The 20,932-nt window shown below is 45.3% G+C and overlaps 1 protein-coding gene across 1 annotated transcript in view; it reads right to left on the minus strand.

The window, feature by feature from the left end:
• Window positions 1-20,932, minus strand: part of LOC124788372 (transient receptor potential-gamma protein-like) — a 389,094-nt gene that overhangs the window by 111,791 nt on the left and 256,371 nt on the right. Inside the window, exons 12-13 of the mRNA XM_047255637.1 lie at window positions 8,819-8,860; window positions 2,237-2,420 (exon numbers count right to left, since the gene is read on the minus strand). Of these exons, the coding sequence (XP_047111593.1) occupies window positions 2,237-2,420; window positions 8,819-8,860 (226 nt within the window). The remainder of the gene's footprint in view (window positions 1-2,236; window positions 2,421-8,818; window positions 8,861-20,932) is intronic.

Here is a 20,932-nt window from a genome sequence, read left to right on the forward strand (position 1 = left end):
GAGTCGGAGGGGACGGGCGAAAATTTCCGCCTTAGCCTCTCACAGAGCTCAGACTGAGGGACCCGACTTCCGAAACCTCGACATCGCCTTCAGAGTTCCCGATGAACGCGCGCCAGTACCCTCGGGCTACTTCACCTGTTAACGGACTAGTAACGGCGCGAGTAACTCGATGTCACAGAGACTGAAAATCCAAAGTCGTAACCGTTCCGACACCCCCACTGTCGTCTGAAGTGTCGCTGGCAGCGGTACTTCTCGCTTTACAGTCTCGACAGTTTCGACGAGGGTCTCGTTCGCAAGACTTTGCGCGTGGGTCCACAAGAAGAAATCGACTAGGATGAGATCAGGTGAACGTTTTGGCTCGAGACAGGACCTCCTTTGCTTATCCACTTTTCACGGAATGTCTGATCCAGGTATACACGAAACGAGGTGGGGCTCCATCGTGGTGGACCCACATCCGTTGACGAGTAACGAGTGGGATACATTCCAGGAACCCGGGTAGTATATCTCTGATAAACACTGGGTAGGCTTGTGCCTTTAAGTGAGGAGGAAGAACCCGAGCGGCTAGTACACGATCATTGTCTATGCCTGTCAACACATTCAGTGATAATCTGTACTGATGGCTCTTCACAACTATACTGAGGAGATTCTCGTCGACCCAAACAAGACTCTTCCGACTACTTAGCATTCCGTCTCTGTTGAAACGGGCTTCATCCGTGAAAAGCACATACGCAGAGAAATGAACATTGACTGTAAGGTCCTGCAAGAACCATTGGCTGGACAAGGCATGAGACTGGAAGTCATCGGGACTCAAAGCGTACGTTTACTGTGCACGGAGGGCGTGTAGCTGCAATTCCCGTAACCGTCGCCACAAGGGACTCAGAGAGACATTCGTTTCACGTGCACGTGATCGAGTGCCGATTGCAGGCACCTCATCCGCTCACGCAATTCCGTGTCCTCGGTCGCCCTTCTCGGTCGTTGTACTGTGGTACCGACTGCTCTGTTTTACTTAGTCGTTGGAACAGTCTCAGAATACGGTGTGAGCCGAATGCCTTGTAGGCGAATTGTGGCCCTGTACAACAGTTTTGCTTGTCTGTTGTTTTCATTCGCTTGCCTATACACAAAAATCATTTCTGCAAGTTCAGTCGCCGGGCACAACTCCATTAGGTTAGCCCTGATCGACATTAGAGACACTGTACACCAGGATTGCTCTCGTCAGTACACAGTACGCCATCTGCATCGGATTAACTGAGTTATTAGCCCAACCTCTACACTTAAGTGCTCGTCGGGACTGCCTACCCTACAATCTCAGCAAAGCGGTACCGCTACGTGTATTGCACCATCAGAGGTAATCAGAAAGATTTTGGCTTATAACTTTGCACTCTGTCATTTCCGTGCGACGTTCCTTTATCTCACTCGATGCATTTACCCTACTCCATCGACTGTGAAAGTTTGTAACATCATCACGGTATCACTCTGTATAAGGGGCATTCAAAAAGGAGCTCTAAAATAGAAACCATAGAAGATATGACTCACTGCCTACGGAAGACGTTGTGGCGGCTGTAAGAGCGCAGAGGCGTCGCTCAGACTTGGCTCTAGGGCCACGCGACCGCGCACTCACATGACGGCAGACCGAGCAGCTGCACGCGTCCTCTGTCCACCGCACTCAGTTGCGGGGCTTCGAAGAAGAGCAAATGGCTGTACTGACTTTCCTTACCACGCGAAACTGAAATTCATCGAAGAATGGTACAACTGTACGGATGGCACTGCATGTGCTTTGCAATTGCGACCTTCGGGGCAGTGGCTGCCTCCATAAGCCGCCGGCCTCCAACAATGAGGGCCACACCTGCTGGCCAGTGCAGAGTCTGACGTTCCAGGTGGTCCTACACCGGCCAACGCCTTCCTTCAATGAATCGCCTGTGACACGCCTTGACCCTTGCAACGGGAATGCAGTGCTCTTCGCAGACTTGTGCCACTGTTCGATGAATTTCCGTTCCCCACACTCCACCCGCTGCCGGAAACGCACTACAGCCCTTTGCTCCTCTCATGGGTTTCAGCTCTACTGAGCGCTGGAGGAGAGTTTGGGCCATCGGTGCTCTTATAGGGCCACACCTTGTTCCGTAAGTAATGACATTACGATTCCTTCAGCAGTATTCATTTCACGACCCCCGGCTCGTTTCTTTTTTAAAAAATCTTTACATTTCGACTGGCTAAATCACAGGAAGCGAGGCTGACTCACCGGTGCCCATGCCGGCGGCCGTGGACGTGTTCATGCCGGAGTTCTTGAGGATCTCGATGAGCTCGCAGCGGAAGGCCGAGATGTCCTGCTTGATCTCGTTGACGTCGTCCTCGGTGACGCCCTCGTTCTCCGCCTTGCGCTGCTCCACCGTCACGTAGCGCCGCACCAGGTTGCGCATTATGCTCTGCGCACACCAAAACTGGGCCAGTCAGCTGGCCCGCACACACACACACACACACACACACACACACACACACACACACACACACACACACACAAATGTACGAGGTGAATAGTCTTATTAGAAGGAAAGTAGTACGCTTACATGAAACTTGATTTAATCTCTTTCAAAGTACTGCGTTGGCTAGCAGTGCACTTATCCCAACGTTGAATCTATGACTCGGAACATTTACGGAAGGCTTCTTTTCGAAGGGCGTTCATCTGCTCTGAATGTCAACAGTGGTGTCCACACTTTTCCCTTAAAGGACGCTTTTAATTTCTGGGAAGAGACAGAAGTCGCGTGGTGCTGAATCTGGCGAGTAAGACGGATGTGTGGACAGACAGACACGAACTCTTTTTCCCTGCAAAAGAACTTGTGAATCAAAAGCGAAGTGCAGTACAGCAGGTTGTAGAATTAATGCTCCAGGCAAATGTCAGGAAGGTTCATTTGAAAAGAGAACAACCGATTTCCTTCTCCATTTCCTTGCTAATACCAGCTTGTGCTCCGTCTCTGATGACCGTGCTGTCGACAGGACGTAAATTCTAATCTCCCTTCCTTCGTGTTTTAAGTAGTTTCTTAGTAATGTTTCACAGGATGTCAGGTCACACACACCACTTAAGAACTGTAACTATCCCTATTTTTTGACCAGCTTTCTATACCCAGTACTATATAGTGTGAACTACACTGATCTTTTAGAGTTATTTCGAAACTCTGTTCTTTTATTACGAATGCTCTGGCAGTTAACCACTAGGACTATAATGATTCCATCTGTGGGAGCCATTTCTTTGGATCTCACACTGATGCCTCAGTCCACCCGCATCTACATTCACGTAGATACTCTGCAAGCCACTGTACGATGCGTGGCGGAGGGCACCCTGTACCAATACAAGTCATTTTCTTTCCTGTTCCAATCGCAAATAGAGGGAGGAAAAAACGAGTGTCTATATGCTTCTGAGTGAGCCCTAATTTCTTGTATCTTATCGTCGTGCTCCGTAAGTGGAATGTGTGTCGGCGTCAGTAGAATCGTTTAGCAGTCAGCTTCAAATGCCGTTTCTCCAAATTTTCTCAACAGTCTTCCTCGAAAAGAACTTCGCCGAAGCATCTCCGTAACATTTACGTGTTATTCCAAACTATAAGTAACGAATCTATAAGCCTGCCTCTGACTTTCTTCGATGTCTTCCTTCGATCCGACCTGATACGGATCCCAAACACTCGACCATTACTCAAAACTAGGTCGCACCAGCGTCCTGTATGCGCTCTCCTTTACAGGTGAACCACTCTCTCCCATAAAATTCTCCCAATAAACCGAAGTCGACCATTCGCCTTCCGCACCACAGTTCTCACATGCTTGTTCCACCTCATATCGCATTGCAACGTCACGCCCAGATATTTAAACGACTCGACTGTGTCAAGCAGGACACTAATAATACTAAAACCGAACATTATACACACATCAAAAAAGTTTTGCATCACCCCGGATCCAACAACTCCTGAAGATAGACGTTGACTGTGGATATTGTCTCACAGACTCAGTCCTTCTGACTATTCAAAGATGTCACCCGCCCAAAGATGTAAACAACCATGCATGAGTAACACATATTATACGGAGGGGGTCCGGCAGCCGATCAGCTCCAGTCATTCCACCAGGAAGGAGGTACACGGCTCGTATGTCTGTATTTCAACCATGCCTAGATAGTCCATACCGCACTTCGATCGCGTCGGCATTGTTACTTTGTGCCAGGAAGAGCTCTAGGCGTCTCGGAGTGAACCAAAACGACGTTGTTCCGACATGGAGGACATACAGAGAGACAGGAACTGTCGATGACATGCCTCCCTCAGGCCGCCCAAGGGCTACTACTGCAGTGGATGACCACTACCTACGGATTATGTCTCAGAGGAGCCTTGACAGTAACGCCACCATGTTTTCGTGCAGCCACAGGACGTCGTGTTAAGACCCAAACTGTGCGCAATAGCCTGCATGATGCGCAACTTCGCCCCCCACATCCATGGCAAGGTCCATCTTTGCAACCACGACACCATGCAGCGCGGTACATGACGAATGGACCGCTCAGGATTGGCATCACGTTCTCTTCACCGATGAGTGTCGCATGTGCCTTCAATCAGACAATCGTCAGAGACGTGTTTAGAGGCAGCCCGGTCAGGCTGAACGCCTTAGATACACTGTCCAGCGAGTGCATCAAGGTGGAGGTTCCATGCTGTTTTGGGGTGGCTTTATGTGGGGCCGACGTATGCCGCTGGTGGTCATGGATGGCACCGTAACGGCTGTACGATACGCGAATGCCATCCTCCGACTGATAGTGAAACCAGATGGGCAGCATATTGGCGACGCATTCGTCTTCATGGACGACAATTCGCGCCTCCATCGTGCACATCTTGTGAATGACTTCCTTCAGGATAGCGACATCGCTCGACATGAGTGGCCAGCATGTTCTCCAGATATGAACCCAATCGAACATACCTGGAATAGATTAACATGGCTATTTTTTGGACGACGTCACACACCAACTACTCTGAAGGATCTACACCGAATCGCCGTTGAGGAGTGGGACAATGTGGAACTACAGTGCCTTGATGAACTTGTGGATAGTACGCCACGATGAATACAGGCACGCATCAATGCAAGAGGACATGCTACTGGGTATTAGAGGTACCGGTGTGTACAGCAATCTGAAGGTCTCGCTGTATGGTGGTACAACATGCAATGTGTAGTTTTCATGAGCAATAAAAATGGCTGAAATTATGTTTATGTTGCTCTCTGTTCCAATTTTCTGTACAGGTTCCGGAACTCTCTGAAGCGAGGTGATGCAAAACATTTTTGATTTGTGTAGGTTTGATCTTCCGACTCATCAGCATTAAATTACATTTTTGCACATTAAGGGCTAACTGCCATTCACCACACCAACTGGAAATTTTGTGTAAGTCGTCTTGTATTTTCCTACAGTCACTCAGCTTCTACACCTTACCGTATACCACGGGATCATCAGCAACCAACCGCAGATTGCTGCTGCCCTGTCCGCCAGATCATTTGTGTGTGCAGAGAACAACAGCGGTCCTAATGCGCTTTCCTGGGGCACACCTGACGATATCCTTGTCTCTGATGAACACTTGCCGTCGAGGACAACATACCGGGTTCTATTATTTAAGAAGTCTTCGAGCCACTCACATATCTGTAAACTTGTTCTATATGCTCGAGGATTCAGCCTGTTGCCCTTCATTCATAGTTCGCAGTATATCACGTGAGAAAAGGGCAATCTGAGTTTCGCACGAGCGATGCTTTCTGAAACCGTGCTGACCCTTGCATATAATCTTCTAAGTCTCAAGAAAGTTTATTATCTTCGAACTCAAAATACGTTCACGGATTCTGCAGCAAACAGAAGTTAGGGATATTAGTCTGTAATTTTGTGATTCTGTTCTTTTACCCTTCTTATGTACAGGAGACACTTTCGCTTTTTTTCATTCGCTTGGAACTTTGTGCTGGGCGAGAGATTTATGATAAACGCTAGCTAGCTAACGTTCAAATGGTTCAAATGGCTCTGAGCACTATGGGACTTAACTTCTGAGGTCATCAGTCCCCTAGAACTTAGAACTACTTAAACCTAACTAACCTACGGACGTCACACACATCCATGCCCGAGGTAGGATTCGAACCTGCGACCGTAGCGGTCGCGCGGTTCCAAACTGTAAGGCCTAGGACCGCTCGGCCACCCCGGCCGGCGCTAGCTAAGGGGCAGTGCCGTAGAGTAATCTGCAAAACCGAAATGAGATTTCATCCGGGCCTGGTTATTTATTTGCTTTAAAATATTTCAGCTGTTTCTCTACGCCAGGGATGTTTATTAGTATGTCGTCCATGCGGGAGTCTGTTCGAGGGTCAAATGACGGTATGTTTGTACGCTTCTCCCGTGTGAACGATTTCTTCAACTTGAAATTTAATACTTCGACTTTCGTTTTGCTATCTTCAACTGGCACAGCAGACTGGTCGGCAAGGAACTGAATTGAAGTCTTACAATCGCTTAGCGATTTTACATACGACCAGAATTTTCTCGGATGCTCTGCCAGATCTTGTGCTAAGGTATGACCGCGGTAGTTGTTTTGTGCTTGCCGCATAAATGTTCTGACAGATACATGGAATCCTAATGACCTTTGCTTGTCGGTATTTGTGCGTTCTTCTTTGAACCGTGAGTGCAACAGCCTCTGCTTCCTCAACATCTTACGAATTTCGATATTAAACCATGGCGGGTCTTTTCCATCCCTTATCCACTTCGTAGGCACATAACTCTCAAGACCACGGTTTACAATCTGCTTACACTTTGCCCATAATTCCCTTACGTCCATCTTACTGGAGCTAAGTGATGTCAGTTCACTATCTAAGTGAGATGCTAACAACTGCTTATCTACTCTGTCTAACACAAACACTCTCCTTGACTAATTTACTAACGTAAGTAATCACAGTTGTTGTAATGAGATCATGATCGCTAATCCCCGTTTCCATACTGACACTGTCGATAAGGTTCGGTCTATTCGTAGCGACAGGGTCTAAGATATTTTCACTGCTTGTGGGCAGCTGAGCTAGCTGCTCAAGACAAGTTTCAGACAACTTCATAAGTATTTAGCACGACTGGCTGTTTGTGCGCTCCCCTCCCCCCTCCCCCCCCCCCACAATGAATCGATAGACATCCAAGGCTATACTCGGTAGGTTAAAGTCGTCTCCAGCTAGTATTTCACGATTTCCTGCAGATGTCGTTATTTGGACGGTGAAGAGTCTGGAGGCAGCGTCTGACACACCTGACCTCTTTAGGGGGACTCTGCAGTTCTCAACCATGTGGCTCACATCTACGAAAGCGCCGCCTAGCTTCGAAGTCTCTGGTTTAAGTCTTCCTCTCGACGTAGAACCAGAGAACTACGATCAGTTCTTGTGAGAATGCTGCAAACTATGAACTTGGTTGAAAATCCTTCTCAACCCTTTTTGGCAGTCACTGAAATGATCAGATCCCAGACGACAGACATCGTGTGTTTCAACGTGATCATTTCAACCTTTCTCCCTCAATGGCTGCCGGAATTAAAGCTGTTCAGCGTTTTGAATACACACTGAGCCCACCTGCTGTTCCTTCCTATCCCTCGGTGCCATTTCCCTGAGGGGCATCATTATCCGTCGTACATTTGAACGCAAGATGAACAGGGCCTTATTCTTTTACGCCTGTCTCCCTCGACTCGGGACACAGCACACTTCCCGACATGGGCTCTCTTTCAGTTAGAGTGGAGGCAGCACTTCGAATTTATTGGTTAGGGGGATGCGTGAAGACACTTTCTCCCTGGTTATTGTCTCATCTGTACGGGACGCCTAGTGGACGAGTAGTGACAGAACCTGTACTTTCGTCGGAGAAGACAGGATCCACGAGGGAGCACAGTACTTGAGCTACGTTTAGTATCCCTGGTACGTGGCTCTCGGTACCCATCCAACCTCACACATTTGCGGCAGGTCCCCGTCGTGAGACAGCAGTGAAGTCGATTTCCAGCTGTTTATGAACGTCAACTAACTCATCCTGTACAAAGAGCAGCATTCACAGAGGGGTTGCATTATGGATTGTACAAGGTTTTACAGAACTGTAAATAAATAACTTCAAAGCAAGCTTGCTGACACTCGTTTAATTTCTACGTTTGATACAGTGTCTTGGAACTCTAGTATTAAGAAGAACAAACATTTACTACATAAACCGCCTGCAAGCGATGCACTCTCGTCAGCTGACAAAGGTACTGGTCCATATTATGGCGTCATGCGCTGCCCGTCTCCCTGTCTATGGCCTTAGCTACTGCCTTTCTGAAGTATATTTACCAGTGAGCGGTGCTGGGACGGAGTGCGCAAGCTAGCCGGGCACGGTGTGCAGGGGGTGAGAGGGGGGATCAGCGCTCTACAAAAATCTCGAAACTATCCTGCAATATGAGCGAGCAGCGCACGCGCGCATCCTGCCAGCAGTCTACGTTGTGTTTCGTTACTCGCGCCGCTCTCTGAGCTGCCCAGCAGGCGCGCACAGAAATATGGTCACTTTTCTGCGTTCCCCGGCTGCTCACACCAGTGTAGGAACGGACGTGTGGACCGTATCACAGAAGTAAGGAAGCTAATGCGGATTACCACGTGACAGGCACGTCATGAGCCGTGCGCTTACTCTTACACTGACAGCAAAGAAAGCTGTGTTTTGGTGAAAGCACGGACAACGTTTGACTTGCTTTCGCAGTTGAATAAGATGCCTCGTTGTAGAGACCCGAAGCAGAATGCTAGGGCAGAAGTGCTGTAAGAGCTACGAGGCAGTGGTGGAGTAGAGCAGAGTTGCGTGGGAGACACTTACCTGGTACCGGAAGTCCCTCTCGCTCGCTTGCTTCACCTTCCGCTGCAAAGAAACAACCATCAGACCATCAGACATGCAGCTTATCGGACTAATAAACGAAGGATAGTAGCCTTCTACTCTGAGGAATGGCTAGACATGCATGGCATAAAAAGAAAACTAATCCACATTAATAATTAATAGATGTATCAACTTCATTTCGATTCTGTTACTTTTTCTGAGGTTAATATAATAAATGTTGCAGGCTGTGCCTACTAACATTTTTGTGAGACTCCTGAAGTAAACTGTATTGAGGTATACAAATTTCTGTTTTTTTTTTCACACGAAACTGAATATTCCAAAAATATATGTCAGTAATTTTAAAGCACCGTTTTTTCTTAGTTATAATGAAAATGTTGATATACAGGAGATATAAAATAACAAAAAAATACGTTCAGAGCATAAAGCTAAAAATGTTTACTAAAACATCGTATAAAAATACACACTGGTATTGGAGTTTATTTCATAAAGATTATCACTACACAAATAAAATTATTCCTTCAGAATGTATGGCCTAATATCATGTTTTAAAAAAAATTACTTTTATTAATAATTAACTTCATTTAGAGTCATTTGAATATTTAATGAACATCTGTGAATCCTAGCAAAGCAGTTTCTATTTAAGACAAGATCACATCAACAGAAAGTGAGTCGTGATTGGAAGCGGATTGTGTTAGCAACTATATTGCAAACGATCGTGAAACGTAAAGTTTCTCTACTGGAAAGGTTTCTACAAGTTCATTTGTCGTGTTTTATTTTATAGCTTTCTAGACGGGGAAATTTTAACAAGCATTTGCTTGTGATTAATAGTTCGGAGAAACTAAAGGAAATTTGTCCAACTGTATACGAATTGTTATGTTTCATGTAACAGCAACTACAATTGCATCTATTTTCCTCTTATTTGTTGTAATTGTAAACCTAGTATCTTCACAGTATTTATTTTAAATGTCACTGAAAAAGATCAAACTGTTATTCATAACTAACTGAAATCTGTGAAACCTACAACTGATAATTCTTTGTTAAAGTTTCTGTCATAGTTCCGTGTAATTTATGCTGGTGACTGGTTTAGAGCGTAGCCGTTCATTTTAAAACCAGACGTGCATTAAAGGTATTCATCAAAGCAAAATTCCACTGACATTGTACGTGGTTAAGATTCACACAATACACAGTCATACAAAACATATTCATTACATGTGTGATACATTCAGGAGATGAAAATGGCACTGAAAGCACAAGTTAACGATGCCAGTTTCGTCTGCTGAATGTTGCACGCTGTGATGAGATTACTCTATATGCAATGTATGACGATGTATTGTGTGGACGTCGCCCAAGTATGTCAGTTGAATTTTGCTTTGATAGACACTTTTAGCGCTGTCTGGTTTGGAAGGAGGAGAAGGAGATGAGTGTTGAACGTCCCGTCGACAACGAGGTCATTAGGGGCGGAGCATAAGCTCGGTTTAGGAAGGGATGGAGATGGAAAGCGGCCGTGCCCTTTCGAAGGAACCCTCCCGGCATTTGCCTGAGGCGATTTAGGGAAATCGCAGGAAACCTAAAGCGGGATGGCCGGACGCGGGTTTGAACCGTCGTCCTCTCGAATGCGAGTTCAGTGTGCTGACCACTGCGCTAGTGGAAACGAACGCGTGCAGTCGAAACTAGTCACCACTATAAATTACTTGCAATTGTGTCAGAAATTTAAACGAAGGTTTACCAGTGATAGGTTGCCGGTCCTTCCCCAACAACATTGAACCGTATGAACTATTATTTATTAAAAAAATTGGAAAGAGTCATTAAACCGAAAGTTAACAGACTGTACAGGGACGGTACGTTGCAAGATGGTTTAGGAAATAAGGTCGAAAATGCGTGCTTACTGAAGTTACTAAATTTTTACACTGGATATAAAACATTTTTTTCTTATTTATGTGTTGTTTCGTGGGGCTATTATTGAACTTGCTTGAAAATGAAGCTCCTCTCCTGTCCCGAGGAATACATACAATGAGACATGCACAGCGTCTGACAATGGCCACACGCAGTAGAAGTGGGCTGCCAGGGTGGCAGGACACGCCGGTCACCGCACCAACAACGACAGGCAGAGAGAGGGAGAGAGGCTGCTGGAGGCGAGGGGCGGCCGTGGGGGCGGGGATTTTCTCTGCCTCGTGATGACTGAGTGTTGTGTGATGTCCTTAGGTTAGTTAGGTTTAAGTAGTTCTAAGTTCTAGGGGACTGATGACCATAGATGTTAAGTCCCATAGTGCTCAGAGCCATTTGAACCTGTTTATCATTTTCTTCCTTGCCTCATTTCTCTCTTCCACTGCCTTTTTACAATCTTCATCATACCTTCCTACCCTTCTCACCATTTCTTCTAAAACTAAGACTTCTTCTGCAGTTTCTTGTAGAGCTTCTTTAATCACACTCCCCTTCGATGCTTTCCAGAGCTTGGCTTCGTTTAGCCTAACACTTTTTCTGCAGTTCTGTTTCAAACTTTTCGGATACTTCCTTCTCTTTCAATTTGGAAACATTGTATGTTCGCGGAGCGTTTCTCTTCCCTGTGGATCTATAGACTGCTATTCTTTGTCTGTATTTCACTCTTAACATACAATGATCCGGATCGCAGTCAGCCCCCCCCCTACACCTGTAGCTGTCAACTTTAAGGATGTTAGACACATGTCCTCTGTCGGAAACTAATGAATAATGATGTGACTCCTTTTATAAGAGTTATTTTTGTATCATCCAAGTCAGTGTGTTCGTGCAGATTGATATTGGTGGATTTGTCGAAATACAAGGGTCGGAACTTAAATAGAGGCAACTATTTATTCACAACCGATACAAAAGAATTAAATGTTTGAACCTGTTACTGTCCTTCAGAGTAGTCACCAGCGTTGTGTAGAACCCGTTGCCAGCGATGTGGAAGGCGTAGTATACCTGTTCTGTTGATGGTGCGAATGGAAATGGTTCAAATGGCTCTGAGCACTATGGGACTTAACATCTGTGGTCATCAATCCCATAGAACTCAGAACTACTTAATCCTAACTAACCTAAGGAAATCACAAACATCCATGTCCGAGGCAGGATTCGAACCTGCGACCGTAGCGGTCACGCGGCTGCAGACTGAAGCGCCTAGAACCCCACGGCCACACCGGCCGGCTGGTGCGAATGGAGCAGTCTAAAGTTAGAGTGATTCTCGTGTACGACTGTGATGGCGTTATCCTAACGCATTACGTGCCTCCACGGCAGACCGTCAATGCACAGTATTACTGTTCGTTTTTGGAGCATCTCTTGCGACCAGCTTTGCGAAAGAAGTGGCGACATTTTCTGCGCAACCCACCCATCATTTTGCACGACAATGCGCGGGTGCATACAGCGCAAGCTGTGGCTGCTCTGTTCAGTCGACGGACTTAAGTCCTTGTGACTTTGATTTGGTTCCTGTGATGAAGGAAGCACTTCGTGGCATTCGCATCAGAACTATTCCAGAGATTCGACAGGCAGTGGAGCGCTCCATTCGCACCATCAACAGAACAGGATATGCTAATGGTACACTACGCCTTCCACATCGCTGGCAACGGGTTCTACACACCGCTTTGAAGCACAGTAACAGGTGCAAACATGTAACTCTCTTGTATCGGCTGTGAATAAATAGTTGCCACTATTTAAGTTCCAACCTACGTATAATCACAAGAAAACCTCAATGTTATGCCGCTCCACTTGTGTGGACTGAATTAACAACTTTTGATAATATTCAGTCTTACACTCTGTGACGGGTTTAATTAATTAATTAATTTTAAGTCATCAGTCTCTTGACTTGTGTGATGCGACTCACTACGAATTCCTCTCAGGAGCGAACCATTGTCTCAGAGCAACACCTGCGCCCTACATCCTCAGTTATTTGTTGGACGTATTCCATTCTCTCCCCCCCCCCCCCCCCCTCCAGCTTTTAAGCTCTTCTGCTTCACCTAATACCGCGGAGTTTACTCCCTGATGCCCTAACACACTACCTATCATCCTGTCCCTCCTTCTTGACTGTGTTTTCCGTGTGTTCTTTTCTTCGCCGATCTGCGCAGAACCTCCTTATTCCATGCCTTATCAGTCCACCTAATTTTCAACATTCTTCTGCGGCACCACATCTCAAACACTGCGATTCTCTTCTGCTCCAGTTCTCCCGCTGTCCATGAGTCACTCACTAGCATACAATACTGTGCTCCAAATGTACATTCTCAGATATTTAATCTTCAAGTTAAAGGCATATCTTTGACACCGGTAGACTTTTTTGGCTCGGAATGCCACTTTTTTCTGAGTAAAGCTATTTTTTATGTCCTTGTTTCGTCCGTCATGGGTTATTTTGCTTACAAGGTAGCAGAATTCTTTAACTTCGTCCACTTCGTGATCACCTATTTTGATGTTAACTTTCCCGCTATCCTCATTTCTGCTACTTCTCATTACTTTACTTTACTTTAATTCATTACTAAATTATTATTATTATTATTATTATTATTATTGCTATCATCTTCTGTAGAAGACAGAGCCATCCTATGCGACTGGTCTAACATGAAATGTTGCCGCCAGATTTATAGTTGAAATGCAGCCCTAAAAACTGTCACATCAACTATGAAAAATTAACTGAGCTGTACATCATCAGAACAGAGGGACGAGTTTCGCGTCATACCTGTCTCTTACTGCTGCAAATTAACATGGAATCCAACCGTTGCCCTCTTATGCAGTAGGCCCACAGGTTGATCAGTTAGATACAGTGTCGATTAGCAAAAATTTCCCCGCTAAGAGTCTTTGTAGTGTACCTGCAGCTGATAACAGTGTATTTTACTTGTAGAAAAGCTTTTGTGCTTTCGACGAATGGAACTAGAATTAAGACGTGGCCTATTTTGTGTGATATTTTAGGTAATGATTTCCTTTCTCGAGTTCTTTACGCAAACCGGAAGAACTGCACGTAGCATTTGGTTCACGTTAGTGATATATCGAACTATGGCTGCAGTTCTTCGCCTTCACTTTTTTTGCTGTCAAGTGTAGAGCACATTATATGTGTTATTCATAAGCCTTGTACCTTTGAGGAACGGGAATAAAAGAGCAAAGGGAGCAAGCGTGCCACAGCCAGGCGTCTGAGGTGATCGCAGTTTCTTGTTATGAATTTCTTGAGTGTAAAACACGGGGTGGCTCGTAATTCATTCTGAGGGTTCGGGCAACGCATTTTACTGCCTGGAGTAATCAGAAAATGGGCATGGAAAGATATTGAGGAACTACCACTTTTGGATCTGCTGGTCGCTGTACATGATAAGTTTACTGTGCGAAAAACTAAGAATATTTACAATAAAAGTGCTTGTGCGGCTATTAAAAAGTGATACATCATAATAGTAAAATCAGAAACTCTGTATGGAAGAGATAGTCTGGAAGTGAACTACAGTATAAACGAGACAAACTGAAAGCGTTAGGGAGAATATATATTGAGAACATTTTATGTCCGACTAGTTTAGCGACCGCTGCTTTTCACACGTAGACTGTATGGTCTGCACCGACCTTTTTTGTTTCTGTTTTTCTTTAATCGAATTATTAAGTTGTTCACACATTGCAACGCCTTCTAAACTTTTCACGCTAAGTAAGGTCATAGAAGCACGGTGTTTGCAAATGTACTGCTAATCAAAAAACGGTTCTGGTAGCTGGAGCTCAAGGTTTTTGTTAATCAGCCTTTTGCATTCTTGTGGTGGTATTCCTATAGAAACTCCCATCCCCAAACACATATTCCTTTATATCTAACCGAGAACTGAAATACCAATTCTAGCTTCAAAACTGCCTATATAGCGAAAAATTTCACAAAGCCTTTCAGCCCATATTTCACTCCCCTAAGAGGTCGAACATGCAAAAATCCCTTCTTACGCAACTCTTACAGTATAAGAGCAACAGCCTCCGCAAATTTCAAGTGTCTATACTCAGTGGTTTGGGCTGAACGACAATGAGCCAGTTAGCCAGCCAGCCGGAACACTACTTTTTATACAGAGTGAAAAGTATTTAAACCGCCAGACTCTGGGAGGTCACAAAAGACTTATCGATAGCTGATTGGTTCTGGGACAGCTTACATCGCAAGGAAAGAGCCCGGTCACGTACTGTTTCCTGTTCATGGTTCTCAAATGCTCAATGCTCAGTTGTCCCTTGCAACAGACGCTTGCGGTCGCTAACATACCAACTGTGATTACGTTGACTGCATTGTTTTTTCTCTTTTCGGCGTGTTTATTTTATGCGACCGAATGTCCGCAACTACACTACTGTTTTTGGAAATTGCAGCACCAAGAAGGAAACGCAATAATGCAATTAATTTAATACCACAGGCTAGGTACACGACAAGTAACAAATGAGTACCTTTTCAAATCTGTACATATGTCCTTTGAGCCCCACTACTCAGTATGTCGTGTGGCCGCCACGCGCTGCAGTTAGAGCTGCTATACGCGATGCCATTGAATCAGTAAGGTTCTGAATACGTTCATGAGGGATTTCCATCCACGCGGTTTGTATCCGAGCCCACAAACCCGTGACACCAGATACTGGAGCTTCGTGACGCACCAGGTGCCGACCAACCATATCCCAGACGTGTTCGATGGGGGACATGCATGGTACCCATCGCTCTTCGAAGAAGGCCTGTACATTCCTCGCAGTATGTGGCAGGGCACTGTCGTATTGAAATGTGGCCTGAAGCAGAGGGAGTACCTCCGGCTCCACAACCCCTGTTAGGTACCACTTGCTGTTCAAAGTGACAGCAATACGTACGAGCGGAGGTACCTGAAACGGCGGTATAGCAGTGGACTGTTCGAGCAAAAGGAATGCAAATTCTGCGAGAGAGATTAAATAACCCGACATTTGCGGATGTTATTGGCTCTGAGCACTATGCGACTTAACTTCTGAGGTCATCATTCGCCTAGAACTTAGAACTAATTAAACCTAACTAACCTAAGGACATCACACACATCCATGCCCGAGGCAGGTTTCGAACCTGCGACCGTAGCGGTCGCTCGGCTCCAGACTTTAGCGCCTAGAACCGCACGGCCACTCCGGCCGGCGCGGATGTTATTGTTATGTCTGCAAATAGTATAGAAGAACTTAAAATATTGATCAGTGAAGTAAGATTAGTTTGCTCTGAAGTTGGTCTAAAAATGAACTATGATTAAACCAAGATCACGATGAATGAATGGCTACCACAGGGAACTATAACGAATTTGTTGCACGTACGCATCTGCAAAGGGTCTCAGAATATGTCTTCTGGGTCAACTTGTCCCTAAATATAAAAGGAGACCAAAACCCATAAATATTTTGACGAATTAATTCAGGCTGGCAAGCTTACGGAATATACTCTTCAGTTTTGAAATCTAAGATGTCGGCTGAGCAGAAGAAAACAGTTTTTGAGCAGTGTATACTGCCTGTAATAACTTATGGCTGTGAGACATGGACGTGAAATGAGTTCATTGATAGAAAGGTATTAGTAACCCAAAGAGGAATGGAAAGATCATGTCAGTTTACACAATGAACAGCTGATATCAGACAGACAATAAAGGTCAGTGACATAATGGAGAGAGTAGATACTCTGAAGCGACAATGGGCTGGCTGCTCATGTCGCCCGAAGAGAATCTGGCAGGTGGTCAAAACAAGTGCCAGATTGGAGCCCAGTTTACCGAAAAATACCAAGAGGAAGACCACTGTACATATGGACAGCTGGAGAGAACCGGTAAAAGCGAGCTCGGATAGAAAAGGAAGCACCCGCAGGGATCCTTTGTTGCATGCCGACTCAAACAGGCTACATCACAAAGTGATCGAAATTTGTGTCTCCAAAAGTTTTTACATATTTTTTTGTCTACGGTTGCCACAGAGACGAATGGATGCCAAGCCATCAGTTGGTCAGCTGCACCTCACGCATCCACATTCTCCGAAGATGATGATCAGGACACGACGAAATGGCTGAAAGGATTCGACCGAATCACCGGATACAAAGGATGGGATGATACGATGTGTTCCGGTAACAAGTACTTTCACTTGAACGGTACAGAAAAACAGTGATTCGAGAACAACGAAAAGAAGCTCAATAGCCAGATAAATTCCATGGCAAACTGAAGAAAACAATTGGCGACGATCAGCAGCAAGTCCGCTTAGCAGAAAAAAACAAATATATAACGAATACCTGGAGCAGTACAGCATGGACCCTTTCAGTGAAGAAACCATAAAACTTGGGGATCAGCTAATTGAAACTATAAGCAAAGACAGACAAGACTCCTGGAAACATACGTTGGAGAGTCTTGACATGAAGCACAGTAGACGAAGAGCGTGGAACCTCATAAAGCGATTGTCCAGCGACCCGGCAGCCCCCAAGGATCAGGTTTCCGTAACAGCTAACAAAATCGCACATCAGCTCCTTTTGAATGGTAAACCAACCAGGAACAGTAAGACTGCCACCTCATATAAGAGGCCACAAGTGACTGAAATACCACCTAAGCCATACTTCACTTCAATAGAATTGGAAGCTGCTATCAGTTCCTTGAAACCCAGGAAGGCCGCGGGTCCCGACGACGTCATTAATGAATTTATACAGAACCTAGGGCCCATAGCTAAGGAATGGCTTTTAGAACTCTATAATCTCTGCTGGTCAAGCAAGATGATACCTAAGCTATGGTTGAAGGCCAAGGTAGTAGCTATCCCAAAGCCAGGTAAACCAAGAGATGATGCTAAGAACTATCGTCCAATATCGCTGCTGTGCTGCCCTTTCAAGCTATATGAACGTCTTATCTTGAATAAAATAGCACCACAGCTAGAAAGGCAAATCATTCCACAACAAGCAGGATTCAGATCAGGTAAATCTTGCACTGGCCAGGTCCTCTGCCTAACACAATACATAGAGGACGGTTTTGAGAAGGGAGAAAAAACTGGCGTGGTGTTTGTCGACTTATCAGCAGCTTACGACACGATAAACCACAAAATCCGCCTGGGAAAAATTTTCAAAATGACAGGGAACTACCACCTTACTGAAGTTGTGAGATCACTGAACTCCAACAGAAGATACTACGTGGAATTTCAAGAACAAAGAAGTCGCTGGAGGAACCAGAATAACGGGCTCCCACAAGGTAGTGTTTTGTCCCCCCTACTTTTTAATCTGTATACAAATGACCAACCAGCTGGACCGACGACAAGAAGCTTTATCTATGCTGATGATGTAGCCATTGCATGCCAATCTAGATTAATCAAACAGATTGAGAGAAACCTAACAGATGCCTTAGAAGAACTAACTGAATATTACAACGGGAACCAGCTTCGACCTAATCCAGCAAAGACGCAGACTTGTTTATTTCATCTAAATAACAAGGAAGCAAACAGGGAATTACAATTGGAATGGAACTCAGTTAAACTTCAACACTGCCCAAACCCAGTTTATCTTGGAGTCACGTTAGATCGAACATTGTCTTACAAGAAACACGTAGAGAAAACTAGAGCGAAAGTCAACACACGGAACGGCATAATCCGTAAACTTACCAACTCATACTGGGGAGCAAACCCTGAAACTCTACGTGCATCATCCCTGACATTGTGCTTTGCTCCAGCTGAATATGCATGCCTCGTCTGGAGAAGATCGACACATGCTCAGAAGCTAGACGCAGCACTGGATGCCGATTAATCACGGGATGCCTGAAGCCTACAAACCGTGATCTCCTTTATATGTGTTCTGGAATAGCTGGAATAGCCCCCCCCCCCCCCCCCCCCCCCCACAGATCAGACAGCAAACGTTGGCGATGGCCGAACGAAGCAGGCAGTGCGAAGATAGAAGACATCCCCTGTACGCACATCAGCCATCGGAGGCAAGACTTAAATCTACGAAAGACTTCATAAAAGTTGAACGCCCACTAACCGAAAGTCAGTCTACAACTAGAGAATCAATGTGGAAACAGAAATTGGATAAAGGCAGTCTGAAAAGTTGGAACATTAAAGAAAAACTTCCTGCTGGATCACAATTGGAATGGAGAGTCTGGAAGAGCCTAAATAGACTTAGATGTCAAATGGGAAGATCACAGGATAACCTGATCAAGTGGGGATACGCCGAAGAAGAGCCCTGCCAATGTGGAGGAAAACAAACCATGACACACCTGCTGACCTGTCCATCTTTGCTGGCCCCATGCACTTTCCAAGACCTGTGGTTGGCCAACGACGCTGCAGTGAAGTGTTCCGAACACTGGAGAGAGATATGAGCCTTGCTTTAGACAATAATGACGACTTACAATATGTGAAGATCATGAATGTATATATGAATGAATAACTATCATTTACTTGTATTTGTAATCTAGTATATATAGCGTATTAATTAATTACAGATGTAGCTCAGACACGATTAAATAAATAAATAAATAAATTGAACTTGCTTGAAAATGAAGCTCCTCTCCTGTCCCGAGGAATACATACAGTGAGACATGCACAGTGTCTGACAATGGCCACACGCAGTAGAAGTGGGCTGCCAGGGTGGCAGGACACGCCGGTCACCGCACCAACAACGACAGGCAGAGAGAGGGAGAGAGGCTGCTGGAGGCGAGGGGCGGCCGTGGGGTCGGCGCAGAGCGGCCTCTGGCGGCGGCGGAGGCGGAGGCGGAGGGCGCGGGGCGCCTCTGGTTGTGCGGCCCCCGAAACTAATATACTTACTTACTCCTTGGCGCTACAGCCCACGCCTTGGCCTCTCTGATGGTCACAGCCCAATACTGACCATTTTCTGCTCGTTTCCTCCATCTCCTGACTCCAGTAACTCTCAAATCATCTTCCACATCCTCCAGCCATCGTTTCCGGGCTCCCTCTTTGCTCCTTTTGCCACCTGTGTTTTCTGTGTAAATCTTTTTGACAGCTCGATCCTCTGACATTCGCCCTACATGGCCCAGCCATCTCAATCTGTTACACTTAATTTCAGTCACCGAGTCAGGATTTCTCTACAGTTCTTCCAATTCCTTGCTTCTCCTTATCCTCCATTGCCCCGCCTCATATACGGCTCCAAAAATCTTTCTTAATATTTTCCTCTCCCATCTTCTCGAGAGCTCTTCTGCTACAGTCATTGTCCACGTTTCTGAGCCATACATTACCACCGGTCTTATGACTGTTCGATAGACAGTCACCTTCCTTCTTCTGTTCATGCTACGTGACTAAAGGATCTCGATCAGGGCCCAGTAAGCTCTGTTTCCTGCGCCAATCCTAGATTTTATTTCTTCTCTTATTCTGCTATCCTCGATAACCAGTAATCCGAGGTATTGGAACTTCTCACATCTGTCATAATTACCTCTGTTCAACTTCATATATTTCTCTTTAACAACATCATTTTTATCATTTTTCCTGGAAGCAAGTCCCAACTGTTCTGCCTCCTTTTCCAGTCTGCCAAATCCTTCTTCCATTTACTTCAAACTTCTAGACAAAGTACACACATCATCAGTATAAGTTAGATTTTGGTGCACACGGTTAAACAGAGTGCCACCTCGGTTATCAGTCCCTACCCTTTGCATCATTCTCTCCGACACTGTGTTGAAGGGTAGCGTGGATAATACATCATCCTGCCTTAACCCTCGGTTGACCTCAAATTCTTTAGAAAGTTTTACTTCAACTTTTACCTGGCATTTTGTGCTGGTGAGGGCCATTTGTACCAGTCTGATAAGTTTACTTGGGAATTCCATCTCCATTAAGGTGACATGTAGCTTTTTCCTTTTAACACTATAATAAGTCTGCTTAAAGTCTACAAAAAGTTGGTGTACATTAACATTATATTCATAACACTGCCTTATAGTGAAGACTGTTGATCTGCCCCGTCGAAAACCGCATTGGTAGTCTCCGAGTATTTCTTCTGTAATTGGTGTAAGTCTCATAGCAATGAGATTGGCTAATACACCACGCTGACTAAAGCAATACCGCGATAATTTTCACAGTTTGCTTTGCCCATCTTCTTATGAATCGGGCATATAATGGCCCTGTTCCACTGGTGTGGCATCTCTTTCTTTTCCCATATTTTCAATATGAGTTGATGTACCAATCTTGTTAGATGTTCATCTCCACCCTTGACCATATCTGCTGAAATGTTATCAT

Source organism: Schistocerca piceifrons, chromosome 3 (genome assembly GCF_021461385.2).
Source record: "Schistocerca piceifrons isolate TAMUIC-IGC-003096 chromosome 3, iqSchPice1.1, whole genome shotgun sequence".
Taxonomy (NCBI): Eukaryota; Metazoa; Arthropoda; class Insecta; order Orthoptera; family Acrididae; genus Schistocerca; species Schistocerca piceifrons.